The 18,787-nt window shown below is 49.4% G+C and overlaps 1 protein-coding gene across 1 annotated transcript; it reads left to right on the forward strand.

Moving 5' to 3' along the window:
• The first annotated feature begins 1,016 nt into the window (after positions 1–1,016).
• Positions 1,017–17,444, forward strand: fbxl19 (F-box and leucine rich repeat protein 19). Its single transcript, XM_085455246.1, has 11 exons — positions 1,017–1,743; positions 4,709–4,909; positions 7,020–7,163; positions 8,214–8,300; positions 8,384–8,554; positions 8,725–8,757; positions 8,844–10,066; positions 11,493–11,656; positions 12,084–12,245; positions 12,334–12,555; positions 12,635–17,444. The coding sequence occupies exons 2-11, from the start codon at positions 4,724–4,726 to the stop codon at positions 12,892–12,894; spliced, it is 2,652 nt and encodes an 883-aa protein (XP_085311372.1). The 5' UTR covers positions 1,017–1,743; positions 4,709–4,723; the 3' UTR covers positions 12,895–17,444.
• Positions 17,445–18,787: the final 1,343 nt, after the last annotated feature.

Here is an 18,787-nt window from a genome sequence, read left to right on the forward strand (position 1 = left end):
ACAACATCGGAGATCTCTGTCCAGAAGAGCGCAGTCCTGGGAACAGCTAAGATACTGCGCAGGACCCTCAAGCTCCCAGGCCTCTGGTAGAGGACCCGAGCTTGAAGGATAAACCGCCCGCAGGGGCGTGCTGGGTGTTTTTTTTTTTTTATATATATATATATACGTATATATATATATATATATATATATATATATATATATATATATATATACGTATGTATATATATATATATATATATACGTATGTATATATATATATATATATATATATATATATATATATATATACACACACACACATATATATAAATACAGAGACAATATAAATAAAATATACGAAGGGGATAAATAGAATAAATAGGAATAAAAATAAAAATACAAGTGAATTGCACATTTCAAGTATTGAGTCTATTGCACCGTTGACTATTTACAAAAGTATTGCACAAAAGGTATTGTGCAGTGAGGTGCAGAGGCACTACAGCTTAGTTGTTCCCCCCTCCTTTGTCCTCCTGTTTCCCCTCCCTCTCCCCTCCAGAGAGGAGTTAAACAGTCTGATGGCGTGTGGGACAAAGGAGTTTTTAAGTCTGTTAGTTCTTGTCTTTGTAAAGCTGGAACGAAACAAAAAACGTGTTTTATGGAATAAAATATTTATAAGATATATTGTGAATAAACCCTGCGGTGAACTCAGGAGTCAGCACTGCTGTGTTTCTTTATAAAAATAAAAATCTCGGTTTTTATGAGCTGTAAAGTTATTCACCAGCATGTTTTAGTCGTTGATTGATTTCATTTTTATTGCACCAACATGTATTTGCATGTGTTTGCTGCATTTTTTAAATCTTTTTTTTTCTTACCTTGAATTTCATTTTTATCCGGATTCTACTGATCTCTATATTCTATTATATTTCAAATGTCTTGTGTGGGCTAAAAAACATTTTAGCTCAACGCTTTTTTGTGGAGAAGCGGGACAACTACAAGTCCCACAATGCCCTCCGCACTGTGACGTGACACGGAGAGGAGGAGCGTGCATATCGTTTGTGCCTATATTTTATTTAGCGGTTTATTTATTTATTTATTTATTTTATTTTCCGTCGCTGTCCGAGGCTGAAGCAGCGCGAGCTCTGCGGTCACCTGCATGATGTCATCAATGCGGGGTTAAACGTGCCGCGAGCCACCGGCCGATTCGCGACACTGAACCGAATCACGCGCAGCACCGCAGCCTCGCGCCACACAATAGAGTCGCAGAACAATAGCCGCGCGCGGCGCTGCTTTTCCAGCCTACGACGGCGAACGGGCCTAGTTCGTGCGGAGGAGTATCACCGGGAACGCGTTGAAAGCGCCGCGCTGCGGCGAGAACGGGCCGTTGTGTGTATTTTGGAGCCCCTCGGGAGGAAGAGCCGCGGAGCACGCGGAACGCGCTGCGGGGGGAGAGCGAGGCGGATCGAGTGCAGAGAGAGAGGCGGACAGAGAGGGGAGTGAATGGGCACGACTGCGCCCTCCGCCTCACCGATATCCATCCGTTCTCTACCGACACAGTTAGACCACCGCGGTCCTTCAGGCAGGCCAGCCTGGAGAACCGGAGCCAGCGGCAGCCAGCGGGATGGCATGCGCATGAAGCAGCGGCGGGCGAAGAAACAAGGAAGCGGACGGCTAGCTGCGCTCAGCACGGGCTAACGTGGGCTGATTGTTGGCGGATACCGATTCTAATGAGCGACCCAGGAGCATGCGAGCTGATTCAGAGAGGTGAGCGGGGAAGGGTTCGTGAGGGTCGGGTTTGTTCACCTACACCTGCCCGGCAGCTAGCTGCGGAGCGGGGACAGCGTGAAAGAGGAAGCTGCTGCAGGGGGCGGACGGGCTGCTAGCGTGCTAGCCTGTTAGCACGCCTAACGTTAATGTTTTAGGAGAGGCTGGGGAAGGGAAGGGGGGCTGCCCTCCTACATGTGATATTAGGTAATTAACAGGGCAGACGGTGTGTACAGGTGTGTTGTCCGGGCAGGTATGCCCAGGCTGGCTGTAGGTGACTGTGACGGGATAGCTGCTAGCTGTTAGCGGTTAGTCTCCAAACGGTGCCAGATGCGCATCTTCATTATTATTGCTGTTAGCTGCTGTTAGCTACAGCCAGCCTCTGTTTCCGTCACATGTTTAATGAGAAAATCGCGTTTCAGGTGATGTTCTCATACAGGTGTTTCTGTGGGCTCGTGCTGGCCTGGAAGGAGGAAGCTGGTGAAAACGATCCTGGGATGTTAGCTTCACACAGGAAGCAGGATTGCTTCACCCTCTCCGTTTTCATTCTTTAATGTCAGGAATATTATTCCCTTGATTACTGACAGGCACTGTGAGACTACAGCAGCCGCAAGAATACCCAGAAAATACAATAAATATTATAAGTAACGTGAAAGAAACAGAGTGAAGCTTCAGAGCATGCTCAGCAGCCCGTACAACCAAAACACCTGGATTTGAAAACACCTGGATTTGGACCAGATAATGAAGCAGATCCGGTCTGTTAGTGATTTCAGTATGTCGAGGTCCACCTAACAGGTTTAAATAATAATGTAGAATCTTTAAGCATGTGGCTGCTCTGCAGAGGACTGCTTGCTGTTTTTGGTTCTTTGACTTTGCATCTTTTTTGGAATAACACTGTGTCCCTGTTGGATTTATGCAACTGTAAACCTGCAAAGATGCACTGATACGGCTTTACACTCTCCCCCTCAAACTCCAGGAAGTTCTTGTCTCACTGGAACAAAATAAAGTGTCTGCAGGTGAGCTGCTGTGCACTCGCCTTTGCCTGATGGGAAAGCAGGTGCAGCAGATTTATATAAAACCGGTTTTGTCGAGTCCTTTCACTGCTCATACCGAGGCCGCTCACCATCAGCTTTGAGGGGGACTCTAGTGTCTGATTAGAGTTGTTGTGAGGAGCGTGTTCTTGGTCTCGCCGCAGTGAACTTTGAACTCTGACTCTAGAAAGTTTTATAGTTTTTACCAACAAACTGAACAGTTTGAAGTCGAGGATGAAGAGAACATAGCCTGAGACTTCCAGATGTTTACAGCTTAACACACACTCCAGTCCACAGGAAGTGGCCTCGGCACTGCTGACACAAGTGCGTGCAGCAGACCCTGAACTGATCATCGTTTACACAGAGGAAGCTTTTTGAAAGTAATTATCAGTTAGAGCAAATGTGTGTTTTAATGCTCTGCAGCCACTTTTTGTATGAATGGGTTTATACAATAAAATATCAAATTAATGTCACTTTAACAAAGTGTAAAGCTGAAAAGTTGTTTTAAAAATAAAAGGTACAGAGATCAATCGCGTCTGTCCACACAGTGAACCGTTGTTAACATCGACCACATAAGTGATGATTAGTTAATCGAGCAGCGCCGCGAGGCTGCTGCGAACAGCATGTCAGCTGCATGTTGGTGTTTTGGTTTTATTCTTACAAAATGTTTTTTGTGCCACGTGAGAAAAGGAAAAAACCCAACAACAGCCAACGGCTCCTTCTGGTTATCGATCAGCTGAACCTGATCAGTAGTCAGTATCAGTCAGGAGGAGAGGGAGGCGTGTTCTTCAGGTTTAAACTGCGTTGAATTGGCTCCGTAACCTGACGGGCGCCTTCTTACAGAGCGACTGTGATTGGCCGTTGAGGTCTGCCACTTCCCATCTGGCTGCTTCTGCTGCCATGTTTCGAGTCAGCTGGAGGGCCAACTCGTGTTTGGGTGGTGAAACTGCAGGGCGGTGCGGGCGGAGCAGGCACATGCATAAATGGTGGCTGTGGTGGGCGGCTGCGCAGGCTGCGCCGCAGATTCAACACTGAGTGTGAGCTTTACCCCGTGCTGTGCGAAAGTCTTGAGTCACCCCTCATTAATCTGCTTCCGGGCAGCCAGACCTTGTTGTTCCTTCTAAAGCGCTCTTGAGCATTAGTCGCCCAGTTTCTGAAGTTGTTCTGTGGACACTGACTGCTTTTTCACTCCAGTCCTCGTACCTGACCGTTTCCTGTGAAGCACGGTGGAAGTTCTGTCATGGGTTGAGCTCATTTCCAGCGTGAGACGCTGCCAGTCCAGGGAGAGCACACCTGGATGGGCCTCGTCAGAGCCCGGACCTGCAGTGTGAGGTCATCCTGACAGAACACAGGCAGAAACATCCAAAAACTAATAAACATTCAAATACTGAAAACTCAGAGGGTGTTTTAAACCAGTCGTATTCAAATCACCAGTTAATTACATGACTTTCTGGGTCCTTATGATATGAAAAATGTTTTTCCTTTTGTTGAACCTCAGACGAGTTTCTGCTGATTGAATTTTCATTTTGTGAGACGCACATTCTGCTCCAGCCGTTTAAACGTCTTCAACAACACGTACGACGACTTCAGTCCACCTGTAACGTTTCAGGAATAAAACTAAGTGTTTGTTGGATTTAAAAAAGCGTCGTGATGAGTCCAGATGTTTGATCAGCACATTATTGGTGTGATGATGTCATTAAAAGGCTCGGACAGCACAAACATAGTTCAGAGGTCCAGTTCAGGTGAAGCTAGCAGACAGCCTGTCAGTCAAAGAGACCACGCCCCTAATAATGCAAACTTTCAGCCTTAATACGACTGAAACAGGTGTTGTGAGGGGTTTATCTACATGCTGTAAACGTCTTTACCTCCACAGGGATCGTCTGCTGCTGTCCCACATGCTCATATCTCTGTCCTCTCGCTCTCTCTGGTTCCAGCTGACTTGTTCGGTGATGTCGGGCAGTAAGGCGCTGGGCGGGGGGGCCGGCGGTGGGGCGAGGCGCAGGCGGACGCGGTGCCGGCGCTGCCAGGCCTGCATGAGGACGGAGTGCGGCGAGTGTCACTTCTGCAAGGACATGAAGAAGTTTGGCGGACCCGGCCGCATGAAGCAGTCCTGCCTCCTGAGACAGTGCACGGCGGTGAGACGCACACACGACACGACAGCAGACGCTGAGACTGTAACCTGAACATGAACCACACTGGCCTTAAAATGAACTGAGGTTAAAAATACATTACAGATCCTCATTGTTAGACTCTACACAGCAGCTTTGCATGATTCGGTTCAGAATCAGTCTTCTTTGTCTGACCTACATCCCTCGGAAAGCTCTTACACAGAGCTCTTGTTTAACCCTGACAGTGTTTGTGTAATATTCACAGCGAAGTGGACATGCTTCTGTCACACGGTCGCCGTTGGCTGATGTTTGCTGCGTGCCGTCCAGCAAAAACCTGCCGAGAAAGCAGGAATGTGTGTGGCTCGCAGACTGAAGGGTGACCTGTGCTTTTAGCTTTGGATCATCCAGCCCAAACATGTCAGTAACGCGTGACCTACGCAAACCAGCAGGAGACACGTCAAATCTCGCAGGGCTCGCTCAGCGGTCCTCGCCACTGCTGGCACACCGGCCAGCGAGAAAGCCCCTCCCACAGACTGTCAGATCAGGTTCAGTTCGTCTGCAGGTACGCCTCCGCGGTCGGACCTCAGGCTCTGTACACTCAGGTATCTCTGTGGCTTCAACTGATAAGAAGCAATGATTGATGAATATTATGCCCTTTGACCTCTGAAGCCTTCAGCTGGAGTCAAACCCAGCTCAGCGGTTTGCTTTCAGGACAAAGTGTCAGAAGCATGTGACTGAGCAGATCACGGAGGCGTGTTAGCTGCAGCGTACATGCAGCGCTCCATCATCCACAAACATTCAGCTCAAAAATCACACTGCACTTATTTATGCTCAGATCTGCAGTCTGAGTGAAACAGGTTTCCATGTCAACACGGTCCTCCATTACACCTGCTGCTGTCCCTGACGGCAGGAACGCGACCCATGCACAGGTGTGTGCGTGCTGAAGATGTGCTGTATTCTTCTTTCTGTGTGTCGATTCTTCAAATGGCATCAACCAAGAGCCCAGCGGGCGACGATGCTGGGTTTCCGTGGCAACCAGTGATGGTTGCTGGCACTGTGAGCGAGAGCGAGTTGGCTTTGATCCATTGCCATTTCACAGAGCTGCTTAAAACACACACACAGTGAGACGGTCTACGGCTCACATGATGGAGATTTATTTATCTGTTGTTGGAGCTTTGTGTGGAGGAGGAGGGTGGTGCAGGTTAGGATGATGCTCCTTGCTTTGCTCCCTCAGCAGGAGCAGAGACGCCCCCTGGTGTCTGCTGAGAGGATGAGGAGCACCAGCTGCAGGTGTTCTGAGTGCTGCTGCCTCACTGAGGTCGAGCAGTGACCTGGCGACCTGCAGCTCATCGCCTCTTTAAGTCATTGCGAGCCGTTTGAGGCCTCAGACCGCAGGTTTGGGTCTGCGCGGGTGTTGGGGGGTCGACCACCCTCAGTGGGTTCGATGTGTGAATCTGGTGTTTCTGAGTACATGAAACACGAAAATAAAACCGGATCATGCGTCTGTGCTGTTGACCTTTTGGTGACCTGCTCGACTTTTAAAAGGTTGATGGGTGCATGATCATGTTTTTAAAAACGCAAAATGCAGCCAAGCGTCACTGCTCGACTAACGAGGCGAGATTGTAGAAACACACTCGGCTTCTGTTTGGATGACAACAGCACAGGTTACAGACCCAAACACAGCAGAGCTCCACGATTCTGCGCTCAGATCAATAACCGCACAGTGTTGGATGCCAGAGCAGCCAGGTGAACGCCGAGGGGAACGGCCCACCTGCAGGATGTGCAGGAGAAGAAGTCTTGATCGATCGATCAGATCCCGACTGAGCCCTGAGCAGGTCGGGAGGGTCCTAAAGTCACAGGAAGGAGTCCGCCCCTCACCTGTGGGCCTGATCGACCTGCTCTGAGATCCAGATGTTTCTCTGAGAGATGTTCAGTCCTGCTGTTTGATTAGGAAGCAGGAGTAGACATTAGCGCTCTAAAGGTTTCAGCTTTGTGTGGTTCATTCAGGTACTCTCCTCCCACAACATCTGCATCCACGTCTTTAACTGTCAGCACGTTTCCGTTTTTACCCCCCTGTACACGTCTCACCTGTCTGTCTCACCTGTCTGTCTCACCTGTCTGTCTCACCTGTCTGTAGCCGGTGTTGCCTCACACAGCCGTGTGCTTTGCGTGTGGAGAGGCGGGGAAGGAGGACACGGTGGACTCAGAGGACGAGAAGTTCAGCCTCTCGCTGATGGAGTGCACCATCTGCAACGAGATCATCCACCCCAGCTGCCTCAAGGTCAGTTTGCCTGGAAAGGGCTTTTATTTTGAAATGCCGGTTTGTTTCCTGTGAATGAAAGTTTAATGATGCTGAGGAAAAAGTGGGTCGATGCAGCAGAGCTCTCAGAGCTGTGAACGAGGACGGAGATCTGTGCTCAACACAGAGACGGACTCGGATCCAGATGTTTGGCACTCAGGCTGCACATCATCAGCGTGCAAACACGCAGCATGCTGCTGGAGTGCAGACACGGGGCTTCATTCTGGCTTCTTACTGTCCTGAAAACAAAAACCTGGAAACGATCGCTCCTCATTTTATCTTTTGGTTTCACTCTGCTCGCCCTCTGTGGCTGCTGTGCGGGCCTGAGATTGATGGCCTTTCATCTGTGTGCGCGGCAGCATTAATCCACACTAAAAACCAAACAGAGGTGCTCCTCCTTGGTTTCAGGGAGCTGCTGTCACACACTTCCTGACTCAGAGCGAGTCCACTGAAAGCAGCAGTGACTCAGCAAAGTTTAATCTGTGTAACCTTGTAAGTTTTCAGCAGCTGCACACTGGTCACATGATCAGGTTAAATACATTCAAATAGCAAGCTAACGTTCCTTGGCTCGACCAGGACGTGAGTAACACGTGGCGCTCATAAATGTGCCTATAACAGTGTAATTCCAAAAACTCATTAAATGAATGATCAATAATCTGTCAGAGCCACCGACATCTTAAATGTCACATGACGGTGTCTGACGGCCACAGACAGGGAAACGCTCCGGGCGGATCTGGTCCACACGGGGTACGGTCTGAATTTGTATTTGGCCGACCAAGTTTGTCCAGCAGCAGCCACCGTAGCTCTGGTTACGCTGGAATTGGGAGAAGGAAAACAGACCTCAGCTCTCTGAGTCGGCTGACGTGGTGAAAAATTAGTTGCTGTAACTTCAAACTGAGAATATTTCCTCGCAGCGGCTCCATCACATGACCCGCAGTCGTGTCGAGCTGCTAGCATCTCCTCCTCTGCAGTCACTCGCTGCTCTTCCTGATGTTTCCAGATGTGCTGATGTGTGCTGCCTTTTGTCCTCAGATGGGCAAAGCTGAAGGAATCATCAACGACGAGATCCCGAACTGCTGGGAGTGTCCGAAGTGCCACAAGGAGGGCAAAACCAGTAAGGTGAGAGTGGGACCAGTACAGGGGACCGGTTCGGGGCAGTGGTGCGCTCGGATAGACTGAACCCTGCTTCTGTTTGTGTGCAGGACCAGGCGGACGGCTCGGGCAAACGCAGGCTGGATAATGGTGAGGTGGGCCGGTGGAAGCTCACCGATGACCCGCCTCCTAAAAAGAAAGCCCCACCCACCTCAGAGGAGGGCGGGCACAAGAGGAAAAAGGAGAAGGAGCTGCCTGCGGACAGCGGGCCCAAGAAGAAGGTGACCTTAAAGTCAGATTGAACGAGTCACAGAGTTGATTATAGATTATTGATCGGTGTTTAATGTGCTCAGATTTAAGACTGGAGGAGGAGCCAGTTCACAGCTCCCTCTCCAAACCGCTGTTAATGACACTAATGATGTTATCGATCTGCTTCCTGTTTGTTCCTCAGATGAAAGGAGGCCACGAAAAACGCCTGAAAAAGGTAAGACGTCCACCGCTAACCCACGTGATGTCCTCGAGCTCGGTTACCGCCCGCTTTCTCTGACATGTCGTCTTTTCTCTCGTCAGAAACCCAAACAGGAGGCGGCGGAGTCCAATGGCCCCTCCTCCTCTGGGGGCGGAGCCTCAGGGGTGCAGGGTTCCTCCACGTCATCTTCCTCGCAGCCCGGAGGAGGCGGTGGTGTGGGCGGGACGTCGAGCGCCGACCAGCGTTCCCATCACAGAGAGAAACTGGAACGATTCAAGAGGATGTGCATGCTGGAGCGCCGGCCCTCCTCGTCCTCGTCCTCGTCCTCCAGCTCAGAGTCTGACTCGGAGTCTGACTCCGACGACTCCCTGAGGGCGGAGCAGGGGAGAGTGTCTTCCCCGTCATCGTCCTCGCCAGCCCCACCCCCTCCCGTCGTCTACAGCAACAGCAGCGGCAGTCGTGCGGAGCGGGAGAGAAGGGAGAGGGAGCGGCGTCTGGCCGAGCTCGGCTTCAGTGCCAGCGAGGAGTCGGAGGGGGAGGGAGGGAGGGGCGAGGAGGACGAGCGGGAGGACGAGCAGGCCGGGGGAGACAAGTCCCGTCGGAGAGGGGAGGCGGGGCTGTCCCAGAGGGGACGCAAAGGTGGGCTGATGGATGTAGAGGATGACGACACGCCCACTTTGGACAGGACCAGGAAAAACTCCGCCTCCCTGCCCCCGCCCTCACCGTTGTCCTCCAGTCAGATGGCTCCGTCCTCGCAGCATGACAGCTTCACCGGGAAGCAGCGCAGCAACGGGCAGGAGGCGCGCAACGGCCGGACACGTGGAGGCACGGGGGGAGGAGGGGGCGGGGAGAAGGAGAACGCGAGCGGAGCTCTGACCAATCACAGACACGGCGGGGGCGGAGCGGGTGGGACCAAAGGTAGCGGCAACCGTGGCAACAAGATCCGAAACAACAAGAACCAGACGTCTAGAAACAGCACCTCCTCCTCCTCCTCAATCCCCACCTCCAACGGCGGGGGGGGCGGGGCCAGCGGACTCATGATGTCAGCCATGGCGGCGTCGCCTTGCTCGCAGCCGTCCCGCCTCGGCCCTCGCTCTCAGATGATGAAGCGCAGCCCGCCGGCCGTACCCTCGCCTCCCCGCCCCGTGCAGATGGAGAGGCACCTGGTGCGTCCCCCGCCGGCGTGCCCCGAGCCCAGCTGCCTGCCGCTGGACTCTGGCACCGCCCACATCATGACACGGGACGTGTGGCTGCGAGTCTTCACCTTCCTGAGTCACAGAGAGCTCTGCGTCTGCATGAGGGTCTGCCGCACCTGGAGCCGCTGGTCAGTCGCTGTGAGGTCACGGGTGCGAGGGGGCGGGGTCTCGTACGATGGCCTATCAGAGTCGCTGTAGCTTTGGCTGAAGAGCCGAGCACGCCCCTTCTGCTGATTGGGTTTAAAACTTTGTTATTGGCTGGTTTTAATAATTATGAGGCTTCTGCAGGTCCTCAAAGGGTTAAAAAACTAATAACAATAAAATAAACGCTGTAAGAATAAGAAGCGTCCGACGAGTCGGGCAAACCGTCAAGACGACAGCGTGTTAGCCGACCCAGCAGGAGGTATGTCGGCGCCTCGACCTCCGCCTTTGTTGCAGCATTCGTGTCGCATACTCACTATGTCATGGGACCCTCGGCCGTGTTGCTATGACGACAGCCACACACATTAGGTGGTAGGGAGGGTTTTAATCATCGATTCATCGATTAAAATGATTCTGGATAACGTGATATCGATTCATTAAAATCCTGAATCGATTTTTAAATATAAATTTATTTTGCCCGAAACGCCAGAATCTCAGGTTAAACCTCACAAAACTTCAACAACCACCAAAGATGAAAACAGTAACTGAGAGCAGGAACAGGCTTCTGCACAGAGACGTGAACACAAAGCTCGACCCGCCGACGCATCAGGATCAGCGAGCTGTGACTTTCTCAGCGACGGCACGGACACGGTCGGGGCTGAAAGCCGACAGCTCGCTGACTCTGTCGGCGGGTCGAGCTTTGTGTTCACGCCCTTTTTGTGCTGATTCTGAAGCTGAAGGTTTGATCTCTCTCCAAACAACATTGATCCAAACTACGCTTCACATAAACATCGTCATGGATTCACTTCGTTTTTGATCGACTGCAGAATATTTTTATAAAATCCCAGAACAGGAAAATCTGCTTCATGTTTTTCTGTTTTATCTTCAGCTGCTGTGACGCTCACAGATACAAAAATATGTAAATGTACTGATCTGAATTATATTTCTGACTGTCTGAGGCAAAATTTCCCAGATTTAAATCGAATTGAATCGAATCGATTCTAGAAATCGGTGACGATACCCAGCCCTAGTACTCCAGTAGGGGGGCTACAGTTGCACTTTTACGAGACAAAAGTGGACTCGCTTCGATCAGAGCTGGAGAACAGCGGTAGGTCCGAGTTCATCCTGTCTGGTTTGGATTTCCAAGTCGATGCGTCTCGCTGTACACGTGACCTGTGCTTCTGCATCGTAGCTTACGCCATAAACGGAGCCCCGTTTGAATCCCACGCTGCAACCTTCCACCTAACCTGACGTGAGCCTCGCGGGTAACTACACGTTGGGTCGACATATACCGCCGTATCTCTAGTGGCGTGGAAGGCTGCGGTGCGGGGACTAAAGGAGTTTGCTGACCTCAGTGTAACCCCCACGGTCGTCAGCCCTGCGGACTAAAGCTGTGGTCTCTCCCTCCCCCAGGTGCTGCGATAAGAGGCTGTGGACTCAGATCGACCTGAGCCGGCAGCGCTCCATCACCCCCCCCATGCTGAGCGGCATCATCCGCCGGCAGCCCGTCTCCCTCAACCTGGGCTACACCAACATCTCCAAGAAACAACTGATGTGGCTCATCAACCGCCTGCAAGGTGACGGTGCCGCCACCTCCACCCGCTGCACACACACACACACACATTACCCCCACTCGCAACACGAAGACTGAAGCGCGAGGGGAACTTGAATTATAAAAACGCTTTGATTCTGATAACTGCTGTGGATCCCCGTCTGACCGAATCAACTTCGTATTCATGTGCTCACGCTGTGGGGCGGCAGATGGAGCCGAATCTGAAGGCTTGTTTTCAAGGCCTCGCACAGGTGTAGCTCGCCTGCCCACACCCTGCTATAAGTTGCCGTGGTTTTCATTTTTTCACCTGATGGTGTAAGGCTTATTGGCCAAACCAGGTCACATGATACTCTTGAAACCTCCCACTGGAGCCGTTTCCCTCCTTCCTGTGAGGCAGCGAGTGGCTCCACCTCTCACCTGCGAGTCTCACCTGTGTCTTCTGTCCCGCTCAGGTCTGCTGGAGCTGAATGTGTCGGGCTGCCCGTGGGCGGCGGTCTCCGCTCTGTGTCAGGCCGTGTGCCCCTGCCTGAAGCTGCTGGACCTCAGCAGAGTTGAGGACCTCAAAGACTCTCACCTGAGAGAGCTGCTGGCGCCCCCACCTGATACCAGGACAGGTGAGACACCCACATCGGAACACCTCCGCCTGCACAAAGGCTCTGAGGTTATCACGTGTTTGATTCTCTGCTCTGATTGGGCCTGCAGCCCACGGGGAAACCAGAGCGGGGCGTTTCCAGAATGTGACAGAGCTGCGTTTGGCGGGTTTGGACCTGACGGACGCGTCGTCCCGCCTACTGATGCGTTACGTTCCTCACCTGGCCAAGTTGGACCTGAGCCACTGCGGGAACATCACCGACCAGACGGTGCACACGCTCACCTCCCACATCTCCCCCCTGAGAGAGAGCCTCACCCACATCAACCTGGCAGGTAAGCGACGCCTGAGCCTCACCGTTGTCCTGCTCCACCTGTGCCGCTGCTCCGCCTCACCCGTCTGTGTGTTTTCTAGGTTGTGTTAAGGTGACGGAGCAGTCCATCCCGCTGCTGCGCCGCTGCACCTCCCTGCAGACGGTCGACCTGCGCTCCTGCTCGCTCCTCTCCTCTGAGACCGGACAGCTGCTCTCCTTCCCCTCCAATGCCACCACCTCCTCCTCCTCATCTTCTTCCTCTGCTACCACCACCACCAGTGTCGCCGCTACATCCTCCTCCACGCCTGCCGCCTCCTCCTCCTGTCCTCCTGAAGACAGAACGCTGCTAAAGAACAGCTAAAGTCCGCCTTCATGTTATGTGACACTCAAGTCCAGGTGGCCTGTGAGCCCGGCCTCGCTCCTCATTACACTACAGACAGGTGAGGAGGAGGAGGAGGAGTTGTGCAGCACTGCTCCTGACGCTGGAAGAGGAGGAGGGACGTATTTTGGGAAAAAGTTGTTGGTTATAGTTAAAAATAGAAACCCTGAGCATGTATATATTTGTTCTCTGTATAATTTGGGTGTGTGTATATATCTGTAGGTTACTGTAAATGACCCCTGACCTTTGAACCATCATCCCACACCTCCTTAAACTCCCCCATCTCCTTCCTTTCCGTCCTTCCACCCTGCGACCGATCATCACGCCGGTCAGCTGCTCGTCGAGCGAACTCGTCGAGCGAACTCGTCGAGCGAACGCGCCGCGCTCCGTCTGTGCAGGTCAAGCTTTCCCTCTGCTTCCTGTCTCACAGCATCGTCCGCCTTTTTCTCGTTTCTCACCTGAAGCGTCACTGACCTCACACTACACTTTCCATGTCCTCCTCTGCACAGACCACAAATGCATCGACCGTCAAAGTTCGTTCAGACTGACCTTTACTGAACTTGGTTTATTTAACGTGACGAACTCGTCACATCTCAGACGCTCGCGCTGCCAAGTGACTCAAATTCAGGCAGAAACCATCAATCGACTGTTTCTGGCACCTCTTGTGGTTTCTCTCTCCAAAAGTTTGCCGTGATTTGAGTAAAGACTTAAACATGCTCACAGCAGGTCATCGCTGATTTAGTTTCGTTTTCTCTGTTTGACCTCTGACCTCACCGATGACTCCCCTGTAAATACAAACAGCTGAGTGCGTATGAATCGATTAATTGCCCAAAAGATTAGAAAGAGTCACTGGAAAAACTTTAGTTTGGTTTGGTCCAGCACGCCGTCCACGACTCAGACGTCACCGTGACCGACCGACATCGGGAAGGAACCAGAGGGAAAATGGCGAGGGATGGATTTCTGCTGACGGGTCGCTCGTATTGGGTCGTTCACGTAGGCGAACCTCGAGTGTCGTTTTCGTAACACTGATTTCTTCTGCTGCTGCTCTGCAGCTTGCTTCAGGCAGCACAGGCACGTTTTCTATTGTGGAGCCCATTTCTTTTAACGAGACCATGATGAATGTACTACAAACACCACGATGGAGCAGAGGTCCGTGTTCGCTGGGCTCAGTTTAACCTGCAGTCTGAGCAGGCTGTGGAAGCGTGTTCATAAAACACAAGTGACAGACCAAAAGACCGCCGCACCACCCGAGGGGACTCGATTTCAGACTCAAATCGTGCTGTCAGAGTCCCATCACCGGCCGAAACATTGGCGCCAACTTCCTGTTACTCCCCGGCAGGTCCTCCAAGTTCCTAAACCGTGACGAAATCTTCTGCAGTCAAAACGGAGGCGTGGCTTCCCTTAGCGCGCAGGCGACCTCCGTCAGCTGACGACATAAGGACAGCCGTGTCTTAGCTGCTTTAAATGTACCGACGCGGTCCACAAGGGGCCATCCTTCAGCTCCTAATATTTGATGGTCCGCTCCGAGACCTCATCTTAGGTCGCCCCGCAAACAACAGCTGTGGAAGAACGTGAAGGTGAAGCAGGGATCAGTGCTGATTTAAAAACCTCTCTGTAGCTCCGCCCGCTCAATCAGTCGCATGCCGTTGAGACTGGTGGGAGGCGGAGCAAGGCTAGTGGTCTCCCCACGCTTCCGGTGCTCGTGCCGAGCTAGGCTGCAAACTTCACATGCGGTACTATTAAAGCATCGCAGTCTTTGTTTCCTGTATCGCAGGTGACCTTTGGCCATGTGTGGGGTGTGTTCAGGTGTTCCTCCTCCCTCTGAGCGTGTGCGTGATCCGACTGATCACGCTGTTTGAAACTGAGCCTCAATCATCCCCCTTTGATTTTATACCCTGTGTCCATCACCTTCGATCAGCTTCCTCTGGTCAATCATCAGTTTTCTCAGGAGTATTTGTTGTCTTTGATTTTCTGTTTTCTATTTATTTTGTGCCACAGCAGCGCTTCCATCTGCTCCGATCGGAGACATTCCTGTTTTTGGCTGCTCGCGCTCCATTTGATCAGCTTCTGTCGTTGCATCGTTCAGATTACTTTGAGAAATACGAATCTGTTTGCTGAAGAAACCTATTTCTGCCAGGAAAAGAAAAACATGGATGAACAGTCCAAAATCGAGTTCGCGGAAGTACGTCTGGACTTGTTTTATAAATCGTGTGTGTGCGTGTGAGATCTTGCTTTTGTTTTAAGAATCTTAATTTAGCATAGACTTATTTTATCATATCCCTAATTTTTCTTGTGATTTGCCATCAGTTGATCTTGTTTCTTGTTGTGTTCTTGACTTGTCTCAGGTTATTTCTTAATTTTAGTCACTCTGTAGTTGCGACTGAGAAAATCAAGATGATGACTTTGGGTCTTAAGTTGTTTCATTCATGAAGCGTTTGTTTTCTTGGCTTAAATGGGCTTCGGTTGTTTCTTGTGGGCGTCAGTTATGAAAAAGCATTCAGTTGTATTTGAGCAAAGGTTTTTGTTTGTTTGTTTGTTTGTTTTTTCCCCCGTGTTTCCATGGATAAAAGCAGGGAATTTCAATTATAAAGTCGCACAGATGTTTCATAAATCACGTCCAGATACTCAGCTGTAAATGTTGGGTTTATTTTTCTTAATGTATGTGAACTGCCTGAGTTTCCTTTGGGTGGAGGGTGGTGTTAAAAATGTTTGTTTTATTTTATTTTATTATAATGTTTGTATTTTAAGATGTACACGTCTGCGACACATCAAATGGTCGATCAAATCACAGCGGTTTTAATGACTAAAACTTACTTTTCAGGGTAGACTAGAGTAAATGGATTGCCTTGAACCAGCTGGCAAGTTGGTTAGCTGCAGTCAGTGCTGCTTTACCTCCGCTGCTCAAATATCACTCAAACTATTAAAACTAGTGGACAACAATGTCAAATTAGTGAAAACGTCCTCTAGCTAGCCCACATTAGCGACAATACCCTTTTTAATTTAGGGATTTATTGTTGGTAGTCAGCTAACACGCTAACACTAGCTCTTTAAGGATTAAAAATAAAAACTAAAGAATAATTGAGTAAAGTGCATGGAGCAAATTAGCTAATAATATAACGTTGGAACTTACATGAGAATCTAGACCGGAATATTAAAAACAGGGCAGGAAATAATTTGTCAAGTTAATTTATAACCGCTAAAGATAACAGAATTAGTTTTAGCTAGCTAAATTATTACAGTATAAACTAAAAAATACAAACATACTTTTTAAGGGAGATTTTTATTTATCAATAAGCTAACAAGCTAATTCTGTTTAATTTTAGCTTTGAAAGTTGTCAGGAAAATTCCAAAACAAGCAGGAAAAGGGTCTGATTTATCAGGCTAGCTGAAGGTAACTGCAAAGGCTGTAGAGGTTCAGGGTTGGCTGGCTAAGAAGACCCGATACTGTTAAAGTTTAAAAAAAGAAAATGAGCGGGAAAATGGCTACGTTCTTTAGGCTAGCTCAGACGACCTAAAATACCCAGAGGTTTAGCTAACATTGATTCAGAACTTGGTCAGAAAAATAAACATGGAGGAAAAAATTAAACAGGTCTACAAGTTTGTTTGTTTGTTGTTGTTTTTTTTGTTTTTTTTTTACATGATTACATTTTCAAGCTAATTGGTGTTAGCTTGTTGGTTTAGAATAAAGTGTTCACATATTTCTGGGGACATGATCATAACTGTTTACTGTCTGCTATTAGTCATTTTCTGCTGTTTGTTTTAAATATGTTAACCGTTACCCGTGTTCAATTCTTAGGAAAAAAATGCAGCGTCAGCACCTTCTGTTAGTTGGTATGAGTGAATATTGCAGCGCTGCAGCCGAGGTATCGCAGTGTTTCCTGCAGCAGTGCGTTGACTTTGGGCTGCTACCAGCTGTGAAATAAAAGTATTATGGGTAAATTTGAAATCGCCTGTGACGCCTTGTTGTGCCATAAACGCATCAGATCAACATGTGAATGGGTCATTTTGTTTTTTTAATCTTTTATTTTTTTTCTATTTGTTGAGTTGTTTTCTTTTGTTTATTTGTTTTTTCCGTGGGGGTGGTGTGCTCTCTGCCGCTTCAGCTAGCAACAAATGAGGAGGTCAAATGTGATTGGACGATAATTGCTAAGTAATGGAAACTGTTTTCCAGTCGGACACCTGCGCTCTCCTCGGGATCTTAGTAAAAACTGAATCATGTGGTGTTTGATGTCTTTTTTTTGTTTTTGTTTTGTTTTTTTAAAGATGCACTGGATCATCATCTTCATCCTCACCTTTTGCCAAATGTAGTTTTTGTTGTGAAAAGGGGCATTTTATCCTGTTTTCCCTCTGTTGGGTTCTTTTTATACTTTGTCCATGACTCTTCCATTGTGTTGATGTTTTAAAAAAAGAAAAAAAAAAGAGGAAGATGTTGGAACAAACGGTAAATAGACACAAAAAGACCAACTCCAGGCAGCTACGTATGAGTGACTACTGTAAAATGACTAATAAAGAAGCAATGGGTTTGTTTTTCAGCTGCGTGTCTTTATTCAGCTCGACGTGTTTCATTCAGACAGACCTGCGTCACTTCACCTGCGCTCACCTGGCCGTGGCCTCTCTCCTCTAATTATATATTTAAAACATCTAATTATGAAGCACTTTTCTCAAAGTCCTAAAACAGATCAACACGGAGTCAGACACACAATCATAAATGTGTCAATATGAATGTCTGCAGCTGTTTTTAGTAAAAACCTCTGAATCAAAGTCGAGGAGTGACACCCAGCCTCTCTCTCTCTCATATATATATATATATATATATATATATATATATATATATATATATATATATATATATATATATATATATATATATATATATATATATATATAAAATTTAAGCGCAGAACATTCTAAATATCCTGTCACTGACTGGAGCAGATTGGGATGAACGCAGGTTTTCTGGGTTTCCGGCTCATGCTCGAGTTCTCCAACATCGTGGCAGAATGTGTGACTCGGGTGTGACCTGTAACCCTCCTCACCAGAGCCATGTCTACAGCTGTCCATCACCCATCAGTGCGAGTCCAACTTATACTGGCAGCTGCAGGTCGGCCTGATGATGTGTCCATGCAGTGAGGTGATAGCTCCACCAGGGCCACAGAGCGCTGTCACAGTTCAGTTTTATTCATGTCGCTCCGAGTCATCACGGCGGTGTCCTGAGACCTTTTAATCGCGCCTGGTTTCAGAACTCTGAGATGATGATGGAGATGCTCGAGGCTTCCAGACAGGACCGACTAACGACAAGAGTCCGATCTCTCCTTCAGGAAGTCCTTTCCTTCAGCAGCACTTCCTGCTGCCCTCTGCGTGTTTGACCTGAATGATCACTTTCTGGTTCAGGCCTCACCACCTCCTCACAGCTCGGCCTCCCACCAGAGATGAGGAGCGGGGAGTCTAGGCAACAGAAAATAAAGTGAGCTCTCCTTTAATGGAGGCCACAGGCAGGAGGACGGAGGAGGAGCTTGAAGATCGAAAGGCTTTGACGACCTGAGGAGAAGCTGCTGACAGAACTGCTGACTTCCTGTAATTGCTTTTATACAGCGCTTTCATGTGACGTCATTGTTTATGTTTTTGTGTTTGGTGTCTTCTTCCTGTTTCACTCAGTCTGAGGACAGAAAACATGACATAGTCCTGCAGCAGGTTCACCGACACACTCACAGACACGTGAATCCAGCACCAACCAGCAGCTGGAGCGCAGAGCAGCTACAAGTACAAGTACTTAGTTACTTTCACGAGAGACTCCGTACGCCGAAAAGATCCAAGAGGCGCGTGCTGCTGCTGCGTTCCTGTGTAGCTCGGAATCCACAGCGCCTAGAGCTTTTAT

This window comes from Copadichromis virginalis, linkage group LG4, assembly GCF_057382275.1.
Source record: "Copadichromis virginalis isolate Kocher_CV1m ecotype Utaka linkage group LG4, C_Virginalis_male_GT1.1, whole genome shotgun sequence".
Taxonomy (NCBI): domain Eukaryota; kingdom Metazoa; phylum Chordata; class Actinopteri; order Cichliformes; family Cichlidae; genus Copadichromis; species Copadichromis virginalis.

Bases quoted from the DNA above. Each gene is read 5' to 3' on its own strand.
- fbxl19 (XM_085455246.1), top strand. From the start codon at position 4,724: ATGTCGGGCAGTAAGGCGCTGGGCGGGGGGGCCGGCGGTGGGGCGAGG. The intron at 10,067-11,492 runs GTCAGTCGCTGT...TCCCTCCCCCAG, and splicing joins TGCCGCACCTGGAGCCGCTG to GTGCTGCGATAAGAGGCTGT. The intron at 12,246-12,333 runs GTGAGACACCCA...TTGGGCCTGCAG, and splicing joins CCCACCTGATACCAGGACAG to CCCACGGGGAAACCAGAGCG.